At 48.4% G+C, this 16244-nt stretch overlaps 1 protein-coding gene across 5 annotated transcripts in view; it reads left to right on the top strand.

The window, feature by feature from the left end:
* NSMF (NMDA receptor synaptonuclear signaling and neuronal migration factor) overlaps window positions 1–14845 on the top strand; it is a 40199-nt gene extending 25354 nt beyond the window's left edge. For 3 of the 5 annotated variants that reach the window (XM_088532174.1, XM_088532173.1, XM_088532176.1), the window contains 10 exons: window positions 821–873; window positions 2894–2983; window positions 4669–4790; window positions 6513–6596; window positions 7601–7634; window positions 7786–7856; window positions 9037–9116; window positions 10990–11092; window positions 12001–12076; window positions 13916–14845. In XM_088532174.1, the coding sequence (XP_088388300.1) occupies window positions 821–873; window positions 2894–2983; window positions 4669–4790; window positions 6513–6596; window positions 7601–7634; window positions 7786–7856; window positions 9037–9116; window positions 10990–11092; window positions 12001–12076; window positions 13916–14013 (811 nt within the window). In that variant the 3' untranslated portion in view covers window positions 14014–14845. The remainder of the gene's footprint in view (window positions 1–820; window positions 874–2893; window positions 2984–4668; window positions 4791–6512; window positions 6597–7600; window positions 7635–7785; window positions 7857–9036; window positions 9117–10989; window positions 11093–12000; window positions 12077–13915) is intronic. The other 2 variants (XM_088532175.1, XM_088532177.1) reach the window with 1 other exon arrangement.
* Window positions 14846–16244: the final 1399 nt, after the last annotated feature.

Here is a 16244-nt window from a genome sequence, read left to right as displayed (position 1 = left end):
CAATGTCCCCACAAAAGCTGCAGTACAGGACAGAGTGACCTTAACAAAGTAGAATTCAAGGAAGAGTGGGCCATTTTTCACTAGTCCACCTGCTACTCATTCCCTCTGTCCTCTCTGCTGTCCTGTTCGGTGCCTGTCCTCTTTGGTTACTGCCTGGGTGAGTAACAAGAGCCCCTGGGAAGCGGTGGCCCGAGGGGTTGGGTAAGGAGGTGCTTGGCCTCACGTGGCCTTGTGGACTCTGCAGCCCCATCAAAACTCCACGAGCGCCGGGCAGGGAGGCACATGCTGAGGTTGCTACAGGCCGGGCACGTGGGGACATGCGACCTCGCTGACTGGTGCTTTTTGAGAGGGAAGAAGCTGCTTCGGTGTTTCCTAGCTCTTTGGCCTGGCAAGCAGCATGGTCTGCTGGCACTGGTGGGATTGTAGAGGATGCTGTGAGCGTATTTGGGGATGAGCAGCACTATAGCATGGTATGTTCATGATGCCGAGCAGGGGAGAGCCTGGTGGCCCCGCGCTTTCCGTCTGTGGAAGAAAAGAGAGAGGGGAGCAGGTGCTGCGCTTACTGAGAGAAGAGGAAACGTTGCCAACAGGAGCAGCATCAGTGCGTGCAGCAGCAGTGCCTTAGGAAAGCCCAAAGCAGGCCATGAGAAAGGGGACTGCCATGTGGGACTTCACTTGCCCTCCATCACCAGCCAGGAGGTGCCTGGAAGGAAATTAGCTGCCTTCCTATTTTTTTTTTCCCAAGCTTTTTCAGTCCTGCTGGGCCGGGGTGTTGCTTTACATCACCTTTCTCAAAGGTTTTGTTTGGCTTTTCTTTCAGGAATTTTCGGAAGCATCTCCGCATGGTGGGGAGCCGAAGGGTTAAAGCACAAAGTAAGTGAGAAACTGAAATTGTGGCTGTGAGAGGTTGGGGTTCATGCCAGTGGGACAAAGGGAGTCCCATGTTGTGCCCAGACGCTGGTAGAAAGGACCCAGCAGTTGGCCCAAGAAAAGATTTACCCCATTGATCGATTTTACCTGATGAAAAGAAGGTTAGGCTGGTACAAGTCTCCAAGATGCACCCATTTCTGCAAGCGGATTTCAAGCTCTGTCCAAGGAACCTCTGCCATGGTTGTAGGAGATCTCTGGGCCTTGATGAGGTGTGGAAGGAGCGCTGCCCATCAGCATCCTCGTCCTGTGCGCGCAACTTTGCTGAGCACTGACAGAGAAGCTTGCAAGCAGAAGCAGAACTGAGAGGCCAGCAGAGCAAGCAGGGGCTGCCCGGCCTTTTACAGGAACCAAGGGCCTGCTGTGGCTGCCCAACGACAATGAGTGCTTCGAGTGCTACGTGAAACTGGGGCCGCCTTCTCTTCCCCCGTCCCAGCACCATCTCTTCTCTGCTGCAGCCCCTGTGGGGAAGGTTGCCCAGGTTGTTGAGAGGAAGGTTGAGGGGAGAAAGAAGAGGAACATGCATAGAAAAGAGAGCGGAGCAAGGGAGGGAATTAAAGGAGTGCTATGCTTCCCTGGTGGGAAAGCTCTTGACCCTAGAAAATGGCAGTCCTCTTTGAGGGAGGCTCCAGAGGTTGGTTGGGGCAGCTCCCTTATTGCTGCAGCCTGCCCAAAGTTGAGAGCAGTGTAACCAGCTCCTGAGTAATGAGGTTTATTCCAGAAGAGGAAAGAGCTTGTTCTTCCCTCCCTGGTCAGCCATCATGCAGGGACTGCCCAGAGCAAAGTGTGGCTGAGTTGGAATTGCATCCTTTTCTCTCCTTTCTCACATGCTTTGGGAAGTTGATAGCAAAGAGCAATGTCCTTTGAAGTGTCTTTATTGGCATCTGAGTTAGCACTGCCTGAAGTGAACAGGACCTACCTCCCCCAGAGCTGTCTGGACGTTCAGGCACGTCTCTCTGCTTTGGTAACTCTCGGGTCATGTTTTCAAAGCATTCTTCATGGGCATATTAGCTAAATGCCTGGCTTTAAATGAAAGCTGAGGATTGAGAACACCCGAAGAGCTTCCGATGTGGTTTGTCGCCCTGGAGAATATGCCCACATGTGGACTGCAGCAGGGGACAGGTTGCCTTTCAGCTTCTGTAACACTGATCTGCAGTGATTTCTTGTGCTGCTGACATGGCATGTCATTGCTAGATACACTACAGCAAGCTTTGTCTTGTACCAGAAATGGATATTGAACTAAGATATAGCTATACGTTGCTGTTAATCTAATGGCTGTCATGCCTACTTGCCAATTTAGGCATGATGGTTCGCAGTTCCTAGGAATTTGTCAATGGGGCAGCCAGCTGGGCCAGAAGCTCCCTGGATTCTGCTTGGAAAAAGGCATTGCAAGAAATGCATCTGTGGCAGGAAGAAAAGGAGGAGAAAAACTGCACATAATATTCCTGGCAAGCAAAATTGAAGGAATTCTTTTCCAACAAAATTCAGGAACTGTAAGCTTTCCAGTGCCCTTTCTGTTCAGTCCAGCTCTGATTAGAGTAGCACTAAGATGTGAAAAGAGTGCCCAAAAACAGATATGAAGGGAGAACTGACTGGCTGACTACTGCCTTTTTCTCATCACATATGTGTCATTGGGTATTGAGGCCTTTGAGTCAGGGCATTTATACTGAGACCCTGGAATAGCCCTGATTAAATTGAGTTGCAAGGAGAGACCATCAAGTGTCCTCCATTTTCTGTGCTCCCCACTCCACAATGGCTCTGCTTAGGAAGTGGGCACTTTGTGTGCTGCTGTCTGGAAGATAGACCCTTGTTTTGCTGTTGGAGAGGACTTGTATTTCGCAAGTGGAAGAAAAAGCATAGGAGAGTTCGTGTTGTTTGGATGGAAATCTACTGGATGTTTTGTTTTGCTGGCAGCAGCAGAGGTGGCTTTGGAGTCTGTTAATGTCATGCTTTGGTTTTATCCTAGCATTTGCCGAACGGCGTGAGAGGAGCTTCAGCAGGTCCTGGAGTGACCCGACTCCCATCAAAGCTGATTCCTTCCATGACTCTCGAGAAAGTGAGTTCTGAGTCCTTTGGGCTTCCTCCTGTGGCCAAGCACTCCAGCAGAGGTGTTGACTGGAGTCCCGCCGGAATAACTCCTCTGTGTCCTTTTTTTCCCCCCTCTGTGATCCTTTAGTTTCACAAGATCTAAGGAAATAGCACTCCAAGTATATGCACATGTTCATCTGTGTGCACCTGTGTTTACACGTAGATGCGCTTGTGCTCTAACCTCATTTTCAGTGCAGTTGCCAAAGGACACCCAGTGGTAGAGCTCTCTTATGGCTGTCTCTTCCCATCACACCTTATTTGCTTGGGATCAAGCAGCTTATCTGGAAATAGACACACACCAGGCTAGGCTACAGTCCCTGCAGTGCGGCTAAGCTGCCCAGCTTCCCATGCCACAGCCTTCTCTGCGCTCTTTCTTAGGCCATGGTAGCTCTGAGCACAGCCACAGCGCGCTGTGACATGTAGCTTTGATTTCCTGCCCATGCTTGCTGCACAGATGCTAGCTTGGGGCATTCTGACCTCTGTCTGGGCTGCTAGGAATTCCTCTGGGAATCTCCTCTGGTGCTACAATTTTCTGTGTGTGGGCACGGAGATGCTATTGTGTTAATTTGCAGGAGGAAATGCCAGCATCTTCCCACTGTCTTTTCATAAAACGAATGGCTGTTTTGCCTGTCTACCCAGATCTTTTTAAAGTCCCGTAGGGACTTTGTGGATATGAGTTTGTCCATGTTGAAATGGGTTATATCATAAATGAATTTCACTAATGGAACCTACTGACCTTTCAGGTAAGCTCAGGGTTCAGCACTCCTCGCTACAGAGGACATGGCACCAAGCTGTAGGGAGAGCTGTGTGAAAAGGCAGGTTCAAAACATGACCCGATTGTTCCTTTGCAGTTTGCTTCCTCCTCACACCCTCAGCTAACTCAGAAGCGAATGGAAAAGACATGGTTCAGACAGGTGAGATCTGTCCTCCGGGCACTGCCCAGTGACATTCGGACATCCCAAAAGGCACAAGTAGAGACATCTCAGTTGCCTTCCTCAGTCCCTGACTTCAGGGAAGCCTTCTTTCTATTTTTAACTTTTAACAGTCAGTTATATTCCTTCCAGATGTTTTTTTCCCCCCAGGAAGCATTGAAGGCCAACAGGTAAGTTGGAGAGCAAATTCAAGTATACAGTTGCATTACTGCTGTGTTTGTTGTGGCTGTCCGTGTACTCTGGAACTTCTCTGCCAGGATCAGCTTGACTAACAAGGTGCAGCTTCTTTAAAGCCATTCAGAAGATGTAGTCGGAGAAGTAATTATTGCAAGGAGACCAGCTTCGAAGTCTTGGGGCCTTTGCTTATCAACCTGGCAATGTTGAAGTGTGGAGAGCTTTTTTCCATATCACCCCCTTCGGTATTTCTGAAATGACAGGGGGATTGTTGTGAATTAGTGTTTGAAAGCTAAAACTGGTGACTGTGAGAGTGATGAAAATGTTATGTGATATGTGTTGCCAGGCTGTGTCTGTGTTCTCTGACTTGTTAACACTGTTTGTTTAGAGGTGCCAGCCTCGAAACGTGGTGTCTGTCACTCTGTAGGAAAGGAGGTCACAAGTCTCACGGCTTGTGGTACGTCTTGCAGAGTAGCTGCCAGCCAAAGAAGATGGAGTTTTGAGGGCTGCCTGTTCTGTCCTTGTAACGCACGCTGTGTTCTGGCAGGCCATAACCTTCAGGATTCTTGTGGCACTTTGGATGGTGACTTTGACTTGAACTGGGAAGCAGAAAAGGAGATTGAAGCCATGGCGTGTGATGGAGAAGACTTTATTCCACCAAAAATAATGGTGAGGGTTTCCTTCTCAGGTGTCTTTATCTGCTCAGACCCTGTCCATCTCCTCACAGCTGCTAATTTTAGGATGTTTATGTGGAAAGACAGGTTTTTGGTTACGTGTATGCAACTGCAGGTGTGCACAAGTGGCACTCAGAGATCAGCAAAGACATGACATGGTCTTCAGCATTTGTTGTCACCAGGGATAATGTACTGAAAGAAAACAAAAAGTGGAAAGACCTATAGTCCAACCCCCACAAAAGTAGAACAGTCATCAAGACTGGTTCATCATGAGTCTTGACTATCCCTGATGATGGAGGAGTGAGTCCAAAGTCCCTCAGTTCCTCTCACAGGCTGTTGTTGCTCTTCTATTTTTTTTTCCAGGGCCATATGCCACCCTTTGAGGTGCTTCCTGCTCTTTTGTCATTTCCAGGTGCTAGGCTTGCCCTAGTGCTCTCCTCTGGCACATCCCTCCTTTGGAAAAACGCAAAAGTTATCAATAAAAGCAGAGTCTTTAGCTTCCTGCTTGGTTTCTGGGCAGTGCTGTCACTCGGGCAATACTGTGTTTGAACACTTGGAGGAGTAGGGGCATGGAGACATTCTGCTTCTATACTTTCCAAAAGAGGGCTTTTTTTTTTTCCCCAGAGTCTGAGCAGAAACATGGAAATTTGAGGCCAAATTAACATCTTATGTGCAATTGTTCTGTGTAAATTTGGGGAGGATTTAAGAACCATAAAATTCCATAGTTACTTGGAGTAGAAAGGGTTGGAATCTGCGACTTAGGCTGTAAATTTCAACTAAACTGAAGGCCCAGAGGAAGTTGGTCCTGGAGCAAGTGCCTCAGCAAAGTACAGGACTGCTGGCTTCAGATGAGCCTCTCTGCCACTGCTGCTCCCTTAGCTCTTGCGGGCCTGGTGTCCTCAGCACAGCCCGGATGGCAGCCAGGAGCCTGGGAGCAGCAGTTGATGAAGCCACAGCAGAGTACAGCCCTTCAAAGAGCAACCAAGTCAAGGATATACAGTGCTGTCCCCAGCCTTGCACGGGCACATCCGTGTGAGCAAGAAACAAGGCCACTGTCACCATCTACTTATCAAGTCTTGCTTGGCTTGAAACTCGTGAGAGAAAGATGAGCCCTGGCCAGAGTGTGGTGTCAGGCCATAGAAAGGGTAGGAAACTGCTCCTCATTCTTCAGGTGAACAAAGAAGGGCTGTGGACACACCGTGCCTCTAGAGACACTTCATGCAGACTCCCCTGTGGTGGGACCAGCTGGCAATGAGGCGCCTGCCAGAGGCACACACTGAAGCCCAAGGCAGCCCAAGCTGTGCACGTGGGACCCCCAGCTTTACTGCCCATCCCATTCTTGCGGCCGTGGTGCCCGTGTTCCCGGAGCCCTGCAGCTTGTGCTTCAGCCAGCCCTTCCACTTGGGCTCTCGTCTGATGGAGCTGGCGAAACAAAGCAGATGGGATTGCTGGGCACCTTGTATCTGCCCAGCGTGCGCCCGCTGCACACAGGGCTGGTGGCTGGAGAGACTCTGATGTCTAGGGGGTAGTTGGCAGGCCTGGGGGTGCTCTGGTGCCCCAAAAGCTCAGAGGACCTTCTGTAGGGATGTAGGCTGGATTATTTGCTGCTTTTGGTAACACCTGGGAGTGACAGAACAGGACACTGTTGTCTTGGCCTCTGTGCTTTTGACCAGCCTCTACTGCTCCCTTCTTACCCTGGTGCCCTTGTTTCTTCCAGCTCATTTCTTCCAAGGTGCCCAAAGCTGAATATGTCCCAACGATTATCCGCAGGGACGACCCTTCCATCATCCCCATTCTCTATGTAAGTAATATGGTTTCTGCTCCATCTGGACACATAGGAACTGGCTCCACACAGTGATTTATTCTGTTCCTATCTCCAACTCCTAGCAGGATGATTCTGAAACACTGATGTGATTTGGAAAAGCTGGCAGAAAAGGGCCAGGTGTTTGGGCTCAGATTTTTATTGGGACAGCTCTCAGGGGGCTCAGGTCCAGATGGAAGGGCACAGTGGAGTGAAGACTGCACTTGTGGCTGCCTGACTACAGGCACAGCCAGGTAGTGTGGGGAGGTGAACAAGGTAAAGCAGGGCAAGCCTGAACACATAGGCAGAGCTGCGTGTTGCCAAGCTCAGGACTTCTCCTTGTGCTCCTCCTATGACAATGTAGGGCCACAGGTTCTGCAGTGGGGCATGGACTGCCCTATCACAGCCTGGGACTGGTGCGTCCCAGCTAGTCACGAATTTAACCTTGATTTTTCCCACAGGCCTCCTCACCAGGAGTCCTGCCTGAGCCGTTGTCTGAAACGCCAGCAGGGAATCATGGGTCTCTCTTCCTCATAGCTTTATATTCACAAAGCTGGAAGGGGAAGGGTTGGAGTGCCCAGAGCGCTCGGTCTCAGTGTGCAGCACACCCTGCTGCTGGGCGTCAAGCTTTGTGGCCTCTCTTCCTTGAAGAGTTCTGCTATTGCCATGATGACACTGTTGGGCCCAGAGGCAGATGTGACAGGTTGTTTGTTGGCCAGCTGATGCTGATTATATCTAATGGTATTTGCATTGGACCTGTGTCTTCCTCATCAGTCTATAGGATGTATTTTCAAATCTTCAGATGGACTTGGTCTTCATGAATCATTCAGTCTTCTGAGTTGGGCTTTAGGGTGGTAATTCCTGGGGTGTGCCCAGAGGCCATTGGTTGGCCTCTGTTTCCCTGGGAATGCGACCATGTGCTGTGCTAGAGACATCTCTGGGGGTAATATGGAAGCTGGTGCAGCGATGGCTAGTCTTGATAAATGTTCTCTGTTTATTCCCAGGACCATGAACATGCCACCTTTGATGACATCCTAGGTATGTGAGTGTTGCTTCCTTTTTCTTCTTCTTTGCCTCTTCCAAACATAATGGAGCAGTATGTTCATGTCTCTCCACTGCCTAGACTTATTCTGCAAGACTTGTTTTTAGCTTCCTCCATGGCTCACCTTTCCCAACATGTGTTTTGCAGAGGAAATAGAGAAGAAACTTAACATTTATCGGAAAGGCTGCAAGATCTGGAAGATGCTAATATTTTGCCAGGTACATGATAGTTGTTAAACCCTTGGTGTTTCTCACAAATTTGTCTCTGATGGGGAAAAATAAATGGAGGAACTGATCTTTCAAAGCCAGATTCCGTTAAAGTAAGTATATGTATACAACTTCCACTTCTCATTTCCCCAGAGAGTTAGTGGTCTCTAAGATGCTGTGAAGGCAGCAAATAAAATTTGACTTAGTGAAGCCAATTCCAGGGCTTGGTTGTTTCACAGCTGCTTTCAGGGAAACTGAAACAAATATTAAAGTGGATCTCAAAGGAAGCTTTATGAGAAAGGAACAAGGATTTGTGATGTGATGTTCATAGTTTTCATATGGCTTCACTATGGCACTGACAGTGGTTGGTGCTGTGGATCAGACCCGCAGATGCCTTGGCTGGGAAGCGTGATGGAGACCAGCACATTGCTGGAGAGAGGTCAGGGTAGGAGCCTGGCCAAGCTGTGGGTGGAATAAACCCTGCTACGCCTGGTGCTGGTCTGGGGACTTCCTCTGCAAGTATCTGGTTCCTGAGGGTGGCCAGCTCTGGACTGCCCCAGCAGCAGTGCAGGGGGCCTTGAAATGAGAAGTTAGAGAGCTCTCCTAACTTGAGCTTCCTCATAGATGCCTAATACTGCAGATGAGTTTGCAGTCACTGACCCGGAGATCGCAACTCTTAATCTTCCTGAATGTTGTGCTGGATGATCTTGTTACTCTTCTAACCATCAGATTTTGGTTCTTCTGCAGCAGAAGAACCCTGCTTATCTTTCCTGCTTATCCCTGCTGTGCTCAGCTCTGGGTCTGCCCACCACGGCAAGTCCCTAACATCCTCAAATGAAACAGGCTTTCTTTGGGCTTCCCCATTACTCTCCAGCCACCACAATGACGTTTGGTTTTTGTTGTTGTTGTTGTGTGTTTGTTTTTTGTCTGTCACTGTCTTACTAGAGGGAGAGGAGTTTTAAAATAGTAAAGAACAGAGAATCCAACCTGCAGCACAGCTGTATGTGAATATTTCCTGGATGAGGGCTGGAGGAGCTGAGCTATGGAGGTTGCAGAAGCCATGCCAGCCTGGCGTGTCCCTTCTGCTCCCTTGTGGTGTTCCTGGGTATGGCTGTGGAGACCCAGAAACATTTCCAGTCTTGTCTCTTAGGGCCCGTGCAAGCCGTTTTGCATCTCTCTGTCTTTCTTGCAGGGCGGTCCTGGTCACTTATATTTGTTAAAGAACAAAGTTGCCACCTTCGCCAAAGTGGAGAAGGAGGAAGATATGATCCTGTGAGTGGCTTTGTTACACTGCAGACGTCCACAGCGTTTTGCTCCTCAGTTTGCCTAATGTCTGTAGCAGATGACCCATCAGGAGAGGTGCCGGGAGCTGGGCTGGCTTCTTCTGGGGAAAAGGAAACTAATGTGGAGGGGATCTGATAGCTGCTCACAACTCCTTGAAGAGCCGTTGCAAAGATAACAGAATGAAGCTCATCCAGGGTGTGGTGCAGCTCTGGGACAGGTCACCAGAAACCTGGGCGCTCTCCATCCTTGGAGGCTGTTGAGACTTAGCTAGACTAAGGCAGGCCAAACATGATGCAGTGTGGCCGACCGTCCTGCCCTCAGCTGGAAGTCACCCTAGAGACTCCCAGAGATCCCTCCATCAGATACTTTCATGATTGTTTTTATGCTAACCCACGGATGGGGGGAATTGGTAGATTAATGTTTTTATTTGCTGTTCAGTGTCTCTCTGGCCTTTCAGCTATAGACTCTCAAGAAAGTAAAAACAAAACATTTATCTCCTAAGAAAGGCTTTGCTGGCCACCAGGATCCTTGTTCTGTGGTTCTGCTGGAGGTTTTCTTCCCGCAGCAGAAAGCAGAGCGTGCCCTGGCGCCTTTGTCACTCTGAGTGGCTGAAGGAGCATTTCTAAGCAGGTGACTAGTGGCAGAAATCCAAGCTGTTCTCCTGTAGCTGTCTGGTAACTGCTCTTCTAAAGCCAGGAGAAGTGGGATCTGTCTCAGATCTCTGCAGAGCCTGCTCAAAGTCCAGCCTGTTCCTGTAAACCGCTGGTGGGGGAGGGAGCTTTTAAGTAGTGTGGCAGCCTGTGAGCTGGAGTGGCTGAAGCAATTCTGCTTCTCTTTGCAGAGAGTTAAACTTTGCCTGCTTTGCTCTCTGCTTGCTTGTGCTGGCACAAGCTTACTCGGCCAACTGCACTTCGTTGCGGGGGAGAGCATGTGCACCAGCCTGTTCATACACAGCTTAATGTTGGCATGAGAGATGAGTATTAAAATCAGCATCTGTTCAACTGTCTTATGCTCTGCCACAAACACTCACTGAAATTCCTAGGCACATGTGCGCACACACGTGGCTTCTGAACATGCTCCAAGCACAAATGATCTGAGATCCATAATTCATGGTCCTTGAGCAAGCTGTGAACACAGAGCTGAAATTTTGCACGTTGAAAGTGGATGTTTCCGTGCAGTGTGTACATGCCTGGGAGAAGCCAGCATTGCAACAAACATCCCATAACAAACTCTGCAGAAGAACTGATGGGCTTCAGAGTCGCCCGAGATGATCTGCTGGGACCCACTGTGCAGGGAAGTGGTTATATCTCACAGAGCACCTGCTCAGCAGTGACTACATGTAAGCCAGGTGTGACTTTGGCGAGCAGCACTAGCTAACACAGAACTGCCTGTTTTGGGATTGTCTCTGCAGCTGCATAGAAGGAGAATAATCTCACCAGCAATTCTCTGCTGATTTCATGCCCTGGGAATGAACCTGTGAACTGATAACATTCCTGTTTAGAAAGGGTGAGGCTGGTAAAAATGGGAGAGAGGAAATTGAAGGGAACCGAGACACACACACGCACACACACACACACAAAAAAAAAAACTTCATAAAACTGTCAATAAACCCTTCTGGTGGGCTTTGCTCCATTCTCTTCCCCTTGGAACTACCCAGCCCCTTGTTTGTTTGAATGGCTGTTCCTGCCTTGCCACTGTGTGGCTTGGACGTGCTCCTCAGGCCCTTGCTCTGCCCTTGCTCTTTCTTGTCTAAGAACCAGTCGCAGGTCTCTCCTGACCAGTGTGTGCACATATAATTGTTCTGGCATATGAGCGGATAGATTTTTAAATGATCCATTCCATTTCTTCCTGTGTCTTCTAGCTTCTGGAAGAGGTTGAGCCGGCTGATGAGTAAAGTCAATCCTGAACCAAATATCATTCACATCATGGGCTGCTATGTTCTTGGAAACCCCAATGGGGAGAAGGTAAGAGCTTCCTAGGTTGCCTCTCTGGGAATCACAGAATCCCAGAATGGTTGAGGTTGGAAGGGGCCTCCAGAGATCATCTAGTCCAACCCTGCTGCTCTAGCAGGAACACCCAGAGCACATGGCACAGGGTCACATCCAGGCGGGTTTGGAAGATCTCCAGAGAAGGAGCCTCCACAACCTCTCTGGGCAGCCTGTTCCAGGGCTCTGGCACCCTCAGTAAAGAAGTTCTTCCTCATGTGGAGAAGAAACTTCCTGTATTTTATCTTATACCCATTACCACTTGTGCTGTCACTGGCCACCACTGGGAAGAGTTTGGCCTCATCTTCTTTACATTCTCTCCTCAGGTATTTGTACATATTGATCTTAGCTAGATCCCCCCTCAAACTTCTCCAGGCTAAACAGGCCCAGCTCACTTAGTCTTTCCTCATTGAATAGATGCTCCAGTCCCTTAATCGTCTTCATTGCTCCACACTGGCTCCACGGCCCTATTGTGCTGAGGGGCCCAGAACTGCACCCAGTACTCCAGGTGTGGCCTCCCCACAGCTGAGCAGAAGGACAGGATCCCCTCCCTCGACCTGCTAATGACTGCTCAGTAGCACCGAGTCCAGGACGAGAAGTCTAGCCCCCTCTTTCCTGCTGAGCAGAGCTGCCATTGTAAATGGATGAACAACCTATTTCCCAGAGGGCAGAGGAGGAATGGTTGGAGCAACAGGCATGCAGGAAGGAACAGGTCCTTAAAGGAGAATAGTCAGTCCAAACACTTTTTGTTTAGTGATGAGCTGCATGTTTTCAAGGGCATTTAGTGTGAGGTTTTCTAGAGGCATGGAATAAGGATGAGCAATCCTGGGTGTCTTGGAGTTCCTCACTGTTTTCAGCTGCTAACTCACAAAATGTTTTTGTTTCAGCTATTTCAGAATCTGAAAAACTTAATGAATCCTTACAGGGTTGCCTTTGAGTCTCCACTTGAACTATCAGCTCAAGGTAACTTCTCTGTACAAACAACCATGTCTTCCTAATCAGACTATTTCCCTCAGTGAGCATGTTCATTAAAAAAAAAAAAAAGTGATTTTTAGTTCCCTTGTGCCCTGCCAGGAGAAAAGTGCATGCCAGAGCCTTCCTTTTGCTTGTAATCACCTTGTGGTGTTGATATGCAGAACCTAGTTTCTCCCTTGCAGTTTTTCTTTGTTTCTACTTTCAGCTGTCCCCTTTATTATGTTTGAAGCTACAGAGCCCCTTCCCAGACTCCTGGCTTTGGCAAAGTAGTCTAAATAGCACCGTGGCTTCTGGGCCAAGTGTAGGAGACTCACCATATTACCAGGGCACATGACATCCATGGGAGAGATGCATGTGGTAGGAGAACCTTGTCTGCAACCGAGTTTCTCCAAAGGATTCAAACCAGTGGTACCAAGTGGGATGAAGCTCAAAAATTCAAGGGGTTCTTCCTCTTTGATCAGGTAATTATAGGTGAAATTTAATGAGGAACATGTAGTCAGCTTGTTCTGAAGTTGCCACAGTCCTTGGTGCTTTGTTCTTTGGGAAGGTAAGAGCTAGAGCATTAGGCTCTAATCGCTGGGGATGCTTCCTTCCCTGTTCACTGCCACGCTCAGCACTGACGAGTTATTCTTAACTCCTACTCACTGTCGTAGGAAGGCAGAGGGGATGAGCGCATTTACTCTGCACAGGGCGCTCCGTGCAGATGCTGCTGAGACTGGGACCCGCCTTTATCCAGTGCCTGTGTTGATCTCTCAGCAAACCTGTTTGCACGTGTGTGCCGAGAAGGACCTTGCAGGGGAATTTCGGGTTTTGTAAACAACCTGGCAGGTGAGGGGGTGGGTTCTGCATATATGTGTTTTTAAACAGTTGATCTTCCAGGAAGTTGGACTGAACAATTTATCCCTTTCGATCAATCTGGGTCACACTAATAATATAACCTCTCTAATCCTTTGCAAAGTCATCTGAAACTAATCTTAATCAGCCCTCAAAAGTGAAAATCCCTTCCTTGAGCCCTGTGCTAGAGTCCAGGGTTGTTTGTCCCTAGTGCTTTCAGGTACATTTGTTGCCTCCAGCACCAGCCCTGCATGGCCTTGAGTCTCTAGTGCCTGCAAGGCATCCCCCCTGCTCTCATGCTTTCAAGCAGAGGTGCCAGCAGCGCAGTGCATGTGTCCAAACAAGGGTTGTGTTGGGCTTATTGCTGCAAGGAGAGAGCTCCTCAGGGCAGAGAGACCCTGTTAATTTTCCCACAATAATTTTAGTTTTGAATTTTAATTTTTTTATTTTTAACTCTTCTCACAAGCCATTACACTCCTTGGATTTGTCATTTTCCCAAATCCCTGTGCCTGCAGAGCGCGGAGGTGTCCTGCACCTGGCAGAAGGCCAGTTTAAAAGCACTCTCCAACTCAAAGGAAGGACCTTTGTTGTTGCATCCTATGCCCAAATACGCCCCTTGTGGGTTTTCAGCCCTTCTCAGGGCTCACGGGTTGCCTCGTGCAGGGTGTTCGGGCTGCTGCTGTGACCCCCTACACCTCGTCTTCGCACATGGTGTAGAGAAGTCGAAGTCTGGGGACAGACTGTGTTCAGTTCCTACCTCCAGAGACAGACTCTGCCAAGGGATATTGAGGAACCTTTCTGTGTTTGAAGATACCTAAAGAGATATTTGGGTCTCATGGGTACTTTTACGTGCCCCGGGTATTCCTAAAATGAGGCATCCAGGTGTGTTCTCCTCTGCCCATACCTGCAGGTGGACTTGCTGCTGCTGTAGCCTCTCTGCTCTCTCCCTTGTGCCCTGAGTGTAACCCCTCTGCTTCATCTCCCTTCTCCTAGGTAAGCAAATGATTGAGACTTACTTTGACTTCCGCCTTTACCGCCTCTGGAAGACCCGTCAGCACTCTAAGCTCTTGGATTATGATGACATTTTATGAGCTGGAGAAGACTTTGCCAAGAAGAAGTTGATCACCAGTGTCCAAGAAGTCATGCCTACTGCAGAGAGACTTTTTTATTGGCACAGGGAGCCCTTCAAAGCCCTAGAGGAGGCAGCAGTGCTAAAGGAAGGGAAGAAGGAGCCCTCAGAAACTTATCAAGAGGAAAGTCTCTTGAGTCAAGAGAGACTGGAGGGAAAGGGTTTGGCACCTCGCTCGCCTCGGGGCAGAGCTGTGGTGTCTCAGGAGGAGTTGAGTGACATGAGGACAGGATAGAGTTCCTTGTAGAACTGAGCTGTTTTGGGTCAGAATGGGCCAGATTTGATTCCAGGTCCTTTTAAAGACTTTTGAAGCTCAGGTTTTCTTACAAAAATATAAAATTAATTACCCATGCACTACAGTAAAGAAGTGATCAGAGCACAGAGGAAGGAGAGGTTTGTACTGATGGGACCTTCTGTGCTGGGGATCTTGGAGAGCAAGGACTGCTACACCTACTCCTGCAACCTTAGAGCAAAACAATCCAGTTCCAATGTGAATATATACTGGAATATAGAATTGACATTTAACTCTGTTTTGTATAATAGAAAATAAGTGCAATTTTTATAGAGAGAGGGATAAAAACCCTCCGGATATTTAATTAGTTAAAAATAACACACCAGTAACCAATAGATATTTTTGGTCTGCTTGAAAATATATTCAAAATGGTAATATATCTTCTGTAGACGTATTTAATCACCAGCAAACATGGTTTTAACGTAAGTTAGCAGACGCTGCATGTCTGCTGCATTGATTAAGCCAGTTTGGTTTGGTACTTTCAGAGTAGCTGTGTTGCACTGACTGTATGTGCTCCCACGAATGTGTATTTCTCCTCCAGTTACACACAACTTTGTTACTATTTTCCTGCTTGCAAAACTATATGCCTTTAGTTTTGCTGGAGTATTTTTAGGTTAGAAATACAGTTACATGGCTGAGAACTCAGTAAGGTCTGTTATGGTGTAAAAATGAAGTAGAAATGAATACCCAGGATAACGGCGTGCAGGTGCCAGTGCTTTGCTGCGTGTCAGGAGAGGGGGGCGTCTCTGGTCTGACATATGGAGTTGGGGAGTTTGTGGGACCATCCAGAACCCTCTACGTTACCGAAGCATTGGGAGGAAGCACTTTCCCAAGGATGCAGCACACGTTTGCAGCACACATTTGCGTTTTCCCTGCCAATCACTGGAATGCCAGGGGTTTCTGCATACGCCACCTCTTTTCCAATGCTACAGGGGGACCTATTTGTCAAGCTCAGCTGCCACCCTCCACATCCCTCCCTGCGCAGGGCTTTGCAAGAGCAGCTGGGGCTTGAGAACGTGGGTTTGTTGTTCATATTTGAAGGCATATTTTGGAGTAGATTAACGTTTCCTTTGCTTGAGGGAGTGTTTTGTTGTTGTTGTTCTGGGAGGTTTGGAGTCTTCAACGTGCCTGTTCAGAGCAGCAGCGTTATGTAAAGTCTGCCTATGTCACCTGGCTATTCTGGGGGTTACCGATTCTGTGGAGAAAAACGGGGAAAGATTACCTTGTTTTCCTGACTTCCTGGTGTCTAAAATCAGTTGATTGTGAAGTGAAAGAAAATACGTGTACAAATCTTTTAAATACTTACAAAAAAAGAACTACTTGTTCTGATCTGCAGAGGACTCCTTCCCTCTGTGATGTATCTGTGGTTGTAACTGTGGGGAGCAGATCTCTGGCTAGAACTGCTGAACCCTGTACATTTATAGTAGTTTTATTAGCTTTTGAAGAAATAATGTACATAGAGTAAGGAAGGAGAGGAATGGGTAGAGAGAGCTAGTTTTGAGTGGTTGAAATTGGCCCGTGGAACCAACAGGGTCTGAGCTGCTTCCCCCAATGCTGCTTAGGAGCCAGTCTGCACCTCCCATAGGAGCTACCCACTGTGATGGCCTCTCATCCCTGGCTGGACTCTCCTGCTGTTGACTCATGGTCATGTTTTCCAGGCTCGTAGTGAAGAGGATAGCTGACACCAGTCAGACTTCTGGAGAAGACCTTAAAAAGCCTCCACTACCAAAAAACAATGCTGATGATTAACTATTACTTAGCAGGGGAGGCATCTGCTAGCTGTACTCACGAAAGGTGGGAGCTGTAGGTGCTGCGAAAGCAAAAAAAGACACATTTTTGAGAGAAGAAAATGATGGTGGCAGGATTAAAATGCTGACACAAACCTCTCTCCCTTGCTGACC

Source organism: Tinamus guttatus, unplaced genomic scaffold (assembly GCF_059628265.1).
Source record: "Tinamus guttatus ecotype Peru unplaced genomic scaffold, ASM5962826v1 Tinamus_guttatus_pri_ptg000457l, whole genome shotgun sequence".
Lineage (NCBI taxonomy): Eukaryota > Metazoa > Chordata > Aves > Tinamiformes > Tinamidae > Tinamus > Tinamus guttatus.
The sequence above is the reverse complement of the archived record's forward strand: the minus strand, read 5'-3'. Positions and strand labels throughout refer to the sequence as shown.